Source organism: Myodes glareolus, chromosome 26 (genome assembly GCF_982192425.1).
Source record: "Myodes glareolus chromosome 26, mMyoGla1.1, whole genome shotgun sequence".
In the NCBI taxonomy this organism is placed as follows: domain Eukaryota; kingdom Metazoa; phylum Chordata; class Mammalia; order Rodentia; family Cricetidae; genus Myodes; species Myodes glareolus.
In genome coordinates, this window is record NC_142051.1 from 23,349,825 (window position 1) to 23,362,128 (window position 12,304).

At 37.8% G+C, this 12,304-nt stretch overlaps 1 protein-coding gene across 6 annotated transcripts in view; it reads right to left on the reverse strand.

The window, feature by feature from the left end:
* The window catches only part of Ppp1r12a (protein phosphatase 1 regulatory subunit 12A), a 113,603-nt gene that overhangs the window by 19,235 nt on the left and 82,064 nt on the right, over nt 1-12,304 (reverse strand). For 2 of the 6 annotated variants that reach the window (XM_085683377.2, XM_048418589.3), the window contains exons 10-15: nt 11,030-11,245; nt 10,453-10,547; nt 10,088-10,192; nt 9,109-9,273; nt 8,556-8,732; nt 1,215-1,305 (exon numbers count right to left, since the gene is read on the reverse strand). In XM_085683377.2, the coding sequence (XP_085539503.1) occupies nt 1,215-1,305; nt 8,556-8,732; nt 9,109-9,273; nt 10,088-10,192; nt 10,453-10,547; nt 11,030-11,245 (849 nt within the window). Of the gene's footprint in view, nt 1-1,214; nt 1,306-8,555; nt 8,733-9,108; nt 9,274-10,087; nt 10,193-10,452; nt 10,548-11,029; nt 11,246-11,616; nt 11,731-12,304 lie in introns of all 6 variants that reach the window. The other 4 variants (XM_085683378.2, XM_085683376.2, XM_048418593.3 and 1 more) reach the window with 4 other exon arrangements.

Here is a 12,304-nt window from a genome sequence, read left to right on the forward strand (position 1 = left end):
TATGAATGTAATTTTAATATATAAAATCACATTCATTTTATGAAGAGCAACAATGATAGTAACCGGGAAAGTCATAACTAAAAATAAGAAACTGTGTACATTCATAAAGTAACAAAATACTAAGATAGACTGAAAAATCTGATTATATGTTCCTAATTTCAGAAGAAGAGCCAATACATATAATCCGTTTATATAAAACACTATATATTATATATATACTATATATTATATATACACTATATATTATATATACACTATATATATATACTATATATATAGTATATATATATAGTGTATATATAGTATATAGTGTATATATAGTATATATAGTATATATAGTATATATAGTATATATAATACTATATATTATATATACACTATATATTATATATACACTATATATTATATATACACTATATATTATATATATATTATATATATTAATTTTCACACATTAACTTGAGGTTAATAATAATATTGAATTGCTTACTTCAATAAGTAAGCAATGTTTTTGGGTTAGACTATTGAAAACAAGCTAAATGGAAAAAGTAGCTTAAGACCCAGCCAACGTAATGCTTTGAAAGACAAGTAATAATAAGGTTCAAACAGTTGAATCCAGACTATTGAGTTCCTCAACTTCAAAAAAGATCTACCATAATCAGACTGATGAGGAGGAAGTAAGACAGTAACTAGCCTGAGAGATACTGTTTGTAGATTTGTTCATTAGGTGTTTTCAATATGGAGCACCAGGCCTATTATCCATTCCTCCACCTCTACATATTCGTGAGACTTTAACAATTATAAGGCATTATATGGCCAGGTGGTGGTGTGTTTGCTTTTAATCTCAGTACTCAAGAGGTAGAGGCAGGAGGATCTGAGTTCGAGGCTAGCCTGGTCTACGGAGTGAGTTCCAGGACAGCCAGGGCTACCCAGAGAAACTCTTGTCTTGAAAAATCAAAAAGCATTATATGATTAATTCATTTTAACACCTATGAATACACTGTACCAGAAACCAAATTAGGAACTAAGGATTGAAACAATACTCAAAGAGAAAAAAGACAATGTGATATCAAAGTGTAACCTTATATACAAAAGCTATGGAAGGTTAACTACAGTAACCTTTATCTTTTCCGGTTATTCACACAGCAAAATGAAAATGAAAAGGTTGTGTACTAATTATCTCTAAGTTCTTTATATCATACGCATAAATATACCTGTGTTGACCTTCTAGACTGTCTTGCTTGTCTAGATCTTGCTTTTCTTTGGGATTCAGACTCTTCGTCCCTAACGGGAGTGAGGTATGACCTATAGTAACAAATAAAAATGGTCAGTTGGAGATTCAATATTTATAAACAGAAATAGTCACCAATGTTTGTGTTTAAAACAAGCAAGCATAGTGTTTAATGAGTTAAAAAAAAGAATCCTCAGAAAATGTCTCTATACCTACTTTGAAATTCATTAATTCAGTATGACCATTCTTATTTTTTTATTTTATGTGTATGGGTGTTTTGCCTTCATGTATGTCTGTACTAATTGCCTGCCTGATGCCCACAGAGGTCACTGGATCTCCCTAGGAGTAGAGTTACACGTGACTACCAACAGCCATGTGGTGCTGGGAACCGAGTCTGGGCCCTCTGGAAGAACAAGTGCTCTCAACCACTGAGTAAGCTCTATTTCTCTCTAGACAGGAAGCTAGTTATATTTAATACAGCATGCCAATTCCTTTCTCGCTTTATTTAATGACATAACTTAAAAAATAATGTAACTTAGTTTTCAAAAAGAAACCAGGGAACTGAAGATTATGTCTTGCTCTATTGAAAGAGACATAAGTATTTCACTAGCAAAGTGCCAACTCACAGATACGGAGAGGGTGGATCTAAGCTCTACTGAGAGACAACTCATTCCATGTCACTTCTCTAGAGCCCCACAAATCCTATTTATTAGCACTGTCCACTTAATGGACCACGTTCTATCATTTTTTTTATTATATAAAAACGGAGGGGGCTATCTTTTCTACATCTACAATATTTTTAGGTACATCTTTCTTTCCAAACCTGGTGTGGGAGGTCCTTCTGTCTCTGTGTTGCTTTTCTTGGTTAATAAATAAAGAAACTGCCTTGGCCTGTTGATAGGGCAGAACTTAGGTAGGCGGGGAAGACAGAACTGAATGCTGGGAGAAGGAAAGAGTCAGGGAGAAACCATGGAGCTGCCAGAGACAGACGCTGGGAATTTTACCAGGTAAGCCACAGACTCATGGCAATACACAGATTAATAGAAATGGGTTAAATTAAGATGTAAGAGTTAGCCAGTAAGAAGCTAGAGCTAATGGGCCAAGCAGTGATTTAATTAATACACTTTTTGTGTGATTATTCTGGATCTGGGTGGCTGGGACAAACAAGAGGCCTCTTCCTACACAAACCTGACTTCAAATTCCTTAAACCCTCCCTGTAGGCCTGCTTGTGTTTGTTTTAGCATTCTTAGATGATGTGTGAGATGTCTGCCTTAAAGTCTCTATTGTAAATGTCAGAACGATTGTATTTAGATGGGGACACTCCTGTTATTTATTTAAACTCTGAGTACAAATCATATTCTTTGGTTTTGTTTTGGAGACTGTTTCTCTGTGTAGCCCTCCCTGGCTGTCCTGGAACTCACTCTGTACCAGGCTAACCTAGAACTCCTGGAGATTACTTGTCTTTGCCTCCCAATGCTGGGATTAAAGGCATGAGCCACCACTGCCCAGCTACAATTGTTACATTTTGATCAAGGACTGAATAATCTACAAAGGGGAAGAAGACTTGCCTCTTGGGGAAGCAGCATTGCTAGGGCCAGTTCTGTCATGATCACTTTTTGTCACAGAACCCTCATCTGTCTGGAACCATCAGGAGTTCTATGGTGGGCTTAGATTATCCCTCCTGGTCTGCCCTCCAAAGTCGATCTTATTTATTCAAATGAACTTTCAAGGGGGCTCCCTGTCAGCTTTACTACTCTCAATTTGTGATTCAGTCTATCCTGTAACCGGACATTGTTCACTAAAGCACATTAAACTCCGGTGCTGACTACACTTTCATGCCACCTGTAAAACTCCAACCTCAGAGAATCTAGCAGCACATCTCATACTCAAACTCCTTAAAATCATCCACAGTCCCCCTTTCACCCCACCCAAAATTCTTTAGAGACTTTAATTCCTTTCAAACACAAAGGAACTTACTATTACTGTCCATACTTTATTTCTGACGTCTAACTAAGACTAGAATATATGACTCATTGTTCTTAGCATTCATTTTCTTAGATAAGTAACTGTCAGATGACAAGCTTATTTCTAATTATTGACTTTGATCTAAGCAGTTAGGTAAAGTTCAATGGTCTGACTACGCATGAGAGGACCGCCTTTCTTTGCTGCCTCTACTCTGACTACAGCAATGAGGAGCAACTCAGAAAAGTTAAAAAAAAATGGCAAGTTTACAGAAAACCAAAATTACATACCAGCAATTATTCTGAATTAAGCTGTTTTTATGGCCTCGGTGCTAGCTGGTTTTATGTCAACTTAACACAAGTCCTAGTCACTTGGAGAGGGAACCTCAACTGAGAAAATGCTCCTACCTGACTGGGTTGTGGGCAAGCCTGTGGTACATTTCCTCCATTGATGACTAGTGTGAAATGGCCAAGCTCACTATGGGTGGTGGTGCTGGGTGCTATGAGGAAGCAGGCTGAGCAAACCATGGACAGGAGGCCAATCAGCAGAGTTCCTCAATGGCTTCCGCATCAGCTCCTGCTCCAGGTTTCCAGGTTGCTGCCCTGAGGTCCTGACTGAACTTCCCTGGACAGTGGCCCACAAGTCATTAGCTGAAATAAACTCTTCCCTTCTTAAGTTGTGTTTAGTCATGATGATTGTTGTAGGAACTGAAGCTCTAACTACGACAGCCTGTTCAGGATACACTGTATAGGTTCATCTGGCTGAGTATCACATCTTGGTCAGGAAAATGTAATTCATGAGAGCTAAGTCCCAGAAGACGTCTTTCTGCTGTCAAGAAGCACTATGTCTATTGTAAGGAGGGTTTCTCCTGTAACCGAGGCATCCCACAAAAGAATTCCTTCTTACTGAATGAATCTCACAAAAATACTCGTTATGACCTAAATTCATAATCCCAAATTTTAATTTTTTAAAAATCTTGTTTTCTGCAACTTTAGTGTATTCTTCTAAAAGTGGAGGAAAAAACCAATACAAAACATTTTGTCTATCAACTCTTCCTTAGTTTGAATTTTTCTTACAATCTTAACTGAGATCCTGTTATACATGCTTTCATCAGCGACGCTACAAAGTGAATGATGTGTAAGTGAGTGCATCTGCGACCTGACACCCTTTCACCTGCTCTGCCACACTAAGCTTGGTATACTCATTCTACCATTGTTTTATAATGCTCATTCTATTTTCCTGGTTTTTACTTACATGTAACAGATACTGCCAATTTTTCCATTAACAATTACATAGAATTTTCTATGTCACAAGATTTGAAAAGAGGAAGAGAAAACTCAGTAATCTTGAATTAAAATTTAAGAAACGTTCTAGTGTATCATAAGGGTTTAATTTTATAGCCTTCTCTAGGACAATCACATGTAAAGAATTACAATGTGGTAAACGAAGTAACATGTATTTACTAAAATTTAAATAAAGGACATTTCCCCCTTGTTTCTCCTTTTTCTTTTTGTGTGGCACTCTACTAATGTTGCTGCTCCTCAGTCTGGGAAATAGAGCTATTTGTTTTAATCATTTAGCACATATGAGCTTTTTGTGAATTTTACCAGATAAAAAGAAAAGATGAAATCTAAAGTGAGAGCTTGTCCAGTTAAAATAAGAGTAAGACTCCAGATAGCTACATCCATCACTTCAGTCTTCATGAGCTGCTTTGTAAGTAAAGTAGGAACGTGGACTACTGAGTTTTGAATTCAGCTCTGTATGAAATATCCACTTCATTCTTTTTTTGTCTCATGTGTACATGTGTGCTCTGGTTGTATGTGGGGGGAATGACATGTTTATGCATGTATGTATGTATGTGTGCATAAGTGTGTACTGCATGTGAAGGCCTGAGGTTGACATCAGCAGTCTTTCTTGTTTGTGTTCCAACTTACTCATCGAAGAAGAGTCTCTTAATAAACCCAGGGCTAGCTCCCTCGCCACAACCACCTGGCATCTATACGGACGATGGGGGTCTGAATTCCAATCCTTACACCTACACAGCAACTACTTTGTCCACTGAGCTATCTCTCCAGTCCCACTTCACTATTTATTTTACCCTTATGGGAAAGAGCACTAACCTGTCATCCTACCTTTTACTCCAGTAAGCCTGGATTCTTTTTAAATTCACTTCCAAATTCCCACAAACATTAGTTCTTCATAACCGTTGACCATATACAGGTTAAGGAGCTAAGTTACTCATTGAAAGGGGTTGTAAAATCTGTGCACTTTAAATTTCTGTGCAGTATCTGTCTCCAATTAGCATAAAACTCTGGTCTATCAACCAATACAAAGTTTTTTTTTTTATCAAAGATTTTTTTCTAATGATTTATCTTATAAAATTTTATTTTACTGATATTTATTAGCTGAAATGCTATATTTACTTGTAATGGTATTTTAATTGGTCAAACAAATTGTATATTTAAAAAACCGAGTAACATACTTCTTATTTCACACTTAAGCTTCTTTCTTTCCAGAGTAAATATATTCCCCCCAAAATATCTATCTATCTATCTATCTATCTATCTATCTATCTATCTATCTATCTATCTATCTATCTATCTATCTATCTATCTATGATCGATCTATCTATCTATGATCGATCTATCTATCTATCTATCTATCTATCTATCTATCTATCTATCTATCTATCTATCTAATGTATGCTGCTGTTTTACTTTTGTATACTCTGTGTGAGTATGTTGAATCCCCTAAAACTTAAGTTACAGACAGTTGTGAGCTGCCATATGGGTGCTGGGAATTGAACCTGAGTCCCCTCGAAAGAGCAGCCAGTGCTCTTAATCACTGAGTCATTTCTCCAGTCCTGAGTAAATATATTTTTGTTTTGTTTTGGAGACAGGTTTCTCTATAGCTTTTTTTTTCTTTTCTTGAGCCTGTCCTGAAACTCATTCTGTAGACTAGGCTAGCCTTGAACGGACAGAAATCCACCTTCCTTTCCCCAGAGAGCTGGGATTAAAGGCATGGACACACCACCGCCCAGCGTGTTTGTTTTGTTTTGTTTTAAAATAGGGCTTTACTATACAGTCAAGACTGTCTTGTCTTGGAAATTATTATGTAAGCCCAAATTGGCTTCTATCCTGGTTGCTGAGATTACAGGCATGAGCCATTATGTCCATGTCTACCTCAGGTGTGCGTGTGCGTGTGTGCGCATGTGTGCGTGTGTGTGTGTGTGTGTGTTTCGAGACAGGGTTTCTCTGTAGTTTTAGGGCCTGGCCTGGAACTAGCTCTTGTAACCAGGCTGGTCTCAAACTCACAGAGATCCACCTGCCTCTACTTCCTGAATGATGGGATTAAAGGCGTGTCTTTTTATATTTAAAAGACAAATGGGAGAGCTATGGGAAAATGGTGAAAGAGAGTAACTATACTAAAGCAATAGTTATGTGCAAATATGGAATCATTTGTAAGACACTCCTATGCATTTAAAATTATGGTAAATTACAAACACTAAACACTGAAATATTTTCTACCATATTCTACCTGTTTGATGTAAGTGTTTCTACTTTTAAATAACAACAACAACAAAAATAATTGTCGGGGGTTCCAAAGATGACTTGTGGGTAAGCATACTTGCTGTCTAAGCATAAGGGCCTCAGCTAAAATCCTTGGTTCTCATATAAAAAATCTACATTCGGGGATCTGCAGACACATCAGGTCAGAGAGAAGGGAAACTAGGAAGGTAGGATGAAGCAGTGTGCAACGTGGTGTTGATCTGCACACTTTCCCAAATTCACCTCTCCCATGGAAACAGATGATGTCAGCAGGTCTTCATCTGTCACCCTATTTCTACAGCCAAAGGGTAACTACTGCCAACATCCAGAGACAAAGAGGGAAAGAAATCCAGAAAGGGATTGGCTGAGGTCTTGAAGGCAGACAGTACTGCCAGACAGACAGGCAGAAAGCATGGGAAACTAAGACGAAGGGTCTGAAAACCAAATGAAAACCTGGAAAACCCGGGAGTGGCAGTCTTTGCAAATTCTCTGTGAAGGGCCCTGGTTTTACTTCTACGTCTTTAACTGACAATCCTTCCCAAGTAAAGATAGCATTATATTGAAATCACTCTTTTTAACACCCTTCATTAAAATTAATACTAATTTTGAAAGCCACATGTCAATTGTCTCCTGAAAGGCCATCAATAAACCTGATGTAAGAATTAGTCTGAAAGCTGAGTGCTGGAGAACTCCCCTGGAATGCACAAGGCACTGGTTTTGAGCCCTGGCATGGAGGGGAATGGGAAGGTGGGAGACACATTCATACTGAGTTCTGAAACAATGGATGATTCTTGGGGCGGGGGATTTTCATTACTGGGAATTTTATTTAAAACATGGAATGTTGAGGCAGAAAAGATTCTGGAAGTTAAAAAAGTATGTATAGTAACGACCTTTTCATATAAGAAAAAATTCTGACCTAGAAATCATGATTAAGACCCGAGTGTCTATTCACAGTGTAACTCGGTGCATTTGACTCCTAGTGGAGAATAAAAGAGGAAGAAGGAAGCAGAAGGAAGGAAGAACCTGGAAAGAAGGAGGAAAAGCAAGACTAGGAAGGCAGTAGGAGGAGGAGTAAAGAGTGGGCCCAGGACTGGCGAGCGAAGCGTTGGCTTCATCATTAAGCTACATTGCCAGTCCAATAATGTTAAGGTGAAAATTAAAAAAATTTCAAATACATTTTATTTCCTTTGCAAAGAGAACTATAAATTTTGATGTGTTCTCCTAAGTAACTTTAGGTCTTCATAACACACACATGTGTGTGCACCAACACACAAAGAAGGCAACTGTCTGGCTTTGCCTTAGATTATCCCAAACATCAGTTCTTTCAGAGATGGGTCAACAAGCGTAACGGTTAAAGCTGCTAGCTCTGTCAATTTTCCTGGCTGGAGCTGATGCATACTTTCTCATTTGTTAGCCTAGTAGAGACACAGTCTTGTGTTGGATTGAATGACAATGTCCCCCTTAGGATCATGTACTGGAATAATTGGCCCTCAGCTGGTTGGAGCTATTTGAGGCAGCTTTGGAAGTGTGGCCTTGTTGGAGGAAGTATGTCATTAGGGGTGGGCTCTGAGATTTCAATGTGGCCTAATGCTCCTGGTGCTACCCTCAGCACCCTGTCATCATGGAATCTCACTCTCTGGAACCCTCTTCTATAGTGGCCTTGGCCACAGTGTTTTATCATAGCGACAGAAAGGAGCTAATACACTTACCACATCTCTGGGAATAACAAAACAAAACAAACAAGCAAAGAACACAAATACCAAAAACTCGGCAAGCATATCAGCAGAACTAGTACTGTCAGGACCTTTACACACCTGCGTCTCTCCCTGACCTCTGATGTGGAGGAAACAGTGCCAGCAGTAGTTGTAGTCAGGGTTGTGGTAGAAGCTGCGGCATTTACAACAGTTGGAGCAACAGGAATGGTCACTGCGGTAGGAGCACTGTCCTTTTCTTTCTCAGTACTATCCTCAGCCCACAAACGATCTGAGGCACTATAGCATCATAAGCAGCAACACAAAAAGAGAAAAGGAAAACAGCTAAACAACGAAAGCAATTTCTAGAAGCTGAAACATGTGACAACAGGGATGGATTTTTTAAAAACACAAGGTAAGACTTCTTGCAATTAGCAATCAAAAAGCTCAACCAGAGCTGTCGAAGAAATTTTTATTTTAAGCAATATAATTCAAGACCTTAGGTTTATTTTTTCCCCAGACATGCATAATTGCTGGTTTTGGAACCAATTTTTGCTTAAGAATAATTTTAATAAGGTAAATAAAAAAATCCAGAGCCCACATTCTTCTACACAACAATGCATGCACGTACATAAGCACACAGTAGACCTGAACACAGACTGTCTCCGGGACTCACCTGCTCTGTGTGCCTGCGGAGGACCCCGTGGGAATCTTTGCAGCAGTGCTTGTGCTGGAGAGCAGGCTTTTCTGAAGCCCAGCTGCAGAGGTAACTGTTGGTGTTGATGTGGTGCTTGGAACACTAGAACTAATCAAATCATCTTGTCTTCTACCAAAGGAGTAACTAAAGGAGAGAGTCATTTCTATATAGGATGTGTCTGTATGTGTATTCTATATTCACTATTGTATACATCACACAATTTCACACTCTAGGAAACCAACTGTGTTCCTAATCATCACCACCAGCTCCAGCACCAAGAGTTGCACCTACAACTTGCTAGAGTATAGATTAAATTCACTAATTTGATAGTGTAGAACTTTATGCCTTCTCCAAATGCCTTCAATAACAGTCAATACTGCACATTTTTAGAATATGCTAGACCATATATGATCACGCAGGCTGGCTCTAACAAATACATGGAATGGATTCATTTAAGCAAAATAAAGCATTTGGCATTTGTGAAGAAAAGTTTTTAGCCATGGGATAGATCTTTAGGAGTGACCCATGTCTACATTACATGTGCTCACATCTTCTCCTTTCTCAGTTGAGAATGAAGTTCTTTTTTAGTTTAGTTCTCTCTCTCACTCTAACACCAAGATTTTAAATGGAAATACTTTCATAGCTCTTAGTCCAAATAGCAATGTTCCAGATCATAGACAATGGCTAAATCAATTATGACAATGATCTATTTCTTAGTCAATCATAAGAAGTTCTTTAGAAGTGTTAGACTGTAAAGGATACTTCATAATATACCAAATTTAATTAAATATATACACAGAGCAAGTTCACACCATCTTTACATATATACTGTGTCTCTAAATTATAATTTAACACACAAAAAAAGATATGGTAGTTAAAAAAATGTGTATAACTGATATTAAATTGAGGGCTGTTTTTATAAGAACATAGAGAAGCTACTAACAAATGACATTATTACCTTCTATGGTAAGTGGATCCTTCATTGATTGAACTATTCTTTTTAAGATCATCTTCCCATTTTCTTCTTGTGTAAGAACTACTTGTTCGCAAACTTGAAGAGTCTCTGTGAAAAGAACACCCTTCAGATTCTGGTAGATGCTGCATTAGTGTTGCCTCTTATTTGGCAACTTTCCTTTCTCTGGTCCAGCAACAATGCCTGGCTATCATTTACGAACACACCAAGCCTGTACACCCTTGTCACTCAGGGACTGTGGAGCCAGTGTTCTGTGAGGACCACATAGTTCCAGTCCTCACCTGCTAGCACCACTGGAAGCTAATAAAGATTCTGCAGGGAACACATAATATAAGCCCTACTGCACATACCTGTTCTCTTTCTCTTCAATGTCAGATGTACTGGCTAGTCTCCTTGGGATTGTAGGTGCGACATACGCAAGTCTTGTTCCTTTACTATCTTTCTCCTGACAACAGGAAAAGTCACGCATGAAAAAAAACTGTGTTGAAAACCTTAAGAAAAGGTTTTTAATGAGGTATACTTATACTGCCACACAATTTCCTGTTCAGTATTTTCACAGTTTAGTTCCTGAACTTTAAAACTGATACAGTCAATCAGACACTACAAAAGCAATGAAGAATAGCTGGCTCAACCAGTTTTCTTTTCATTTTCCTTAGGTTAAAATTAAAAAATGCATAGCAAATAAAGTAAGTAAATCTAAAACAATTATTGAAAAGAATTTTCAAAAACTTAGTATTCTCCCCAAATTTAAAGTTTTAAGTAAATGCAACTGACCTTCCTGGAACTCACAAAACAGGTGCATTCTACAATATAAAGTTTGTGAATTAAGTTGATACCTAGGGTCTAATGATGCTTCATAAAAAATGCATCTGATTTGCAGATGTTATGCTCCTGAAAAAGCAGTTCCAGTTTATTGAAATAGATTACCTTTTCTTTATTGTCCAAAGACGATGAGAGTCTCGGACTTGAAGCTGAACGTATTACACCTGCAGTGTCTTTTTCCTTCTGGGCCTCTTTAGCTGCAGTGATTTCCGCCAGTGCACCATAACTGCCTGTCTTTCTAAGTCCTAACCTCCAGGACGCAGGGGACTCATCTTTTCTTTCTTCTTCTTTGGGAGAAATTTTTGTAGCTGACGTTGGAAACTGTTTTCATTTCATGAAGGACAAAAACAACAAGTTATCACAGCGGCCCTCAGTTGGAAACGATCAGCTTACAGACAATGTCTAGGATTTTAAGTGGCAATTTCAGGAGAAAACATTTACTAAGGTTAATGTCTTAAGGCAAAAATACAAAGATCTAAACCTTAAAAGAGTAAACAGACCACCTTTCCAGAGGTTAGCATTACAAAAACACACTACACACTTCATATCACACGGAGAATTATGATGCAGATACAGAAAAAAAAAATGAGCACACCGTAAGGACTTAAACCATGCATCTTTCGAATCAACACTCATACGAAGCTTGTTATGCTGTAACCCAATATACATTCTTGCACATAGAAATGCCTCACCATGGATTTTTCGCCCTTACTGGGCACCAGCACAATGCCAGTTTTGCGCAAGCCCTGCCTCCATGATGCAGGATCTACTGACTCCACAGGCATGAGAGAAGCAATGAAATCAAACTAAAGCCAATTAAAATAAGACAGGTCAAGAGATATAGATTGAAAGTATGAAAAGAGAAAAGGGATGTTCAAAGAAAAAAAAACACAACACTTTTTTCCTACATTTCATCTTTATAATGAACTGATGCACAATAACTGTGTGGCGGCCTAACCTCTGAAAGACACTGAAACAAACTCCAGCTTCAGCAAGAGGTAATGAGGAAGAATCTAATAAAGGAAACTCCAAACCACTTAATGTCATACAGAGTCATACAGCATGAGTGAACAAGTTACTGCATATGAATTTTGTTTTCAGCGAAGTACACACCCTATATTATTTCAAATATAACTTCAAGTTTACTGTTGAATTTTCCTAATGAACATTAACTTCAACATTTTAGTTAAAAACTATTTTTAGGCATAAAACTCTACTTTCAGGGGTTTTCAGCGGTAGTAAAAATATATTAGTTATCCTTAAATAGTTCACTGTACCAACTTCACCTTATCTATTTGCAAATTATAATGTTCAATGTACAGAGCGAAGAGTATAACAACTAAATGTAACAAGGTCTTGCCTTTTTATTCATGGTCCAAA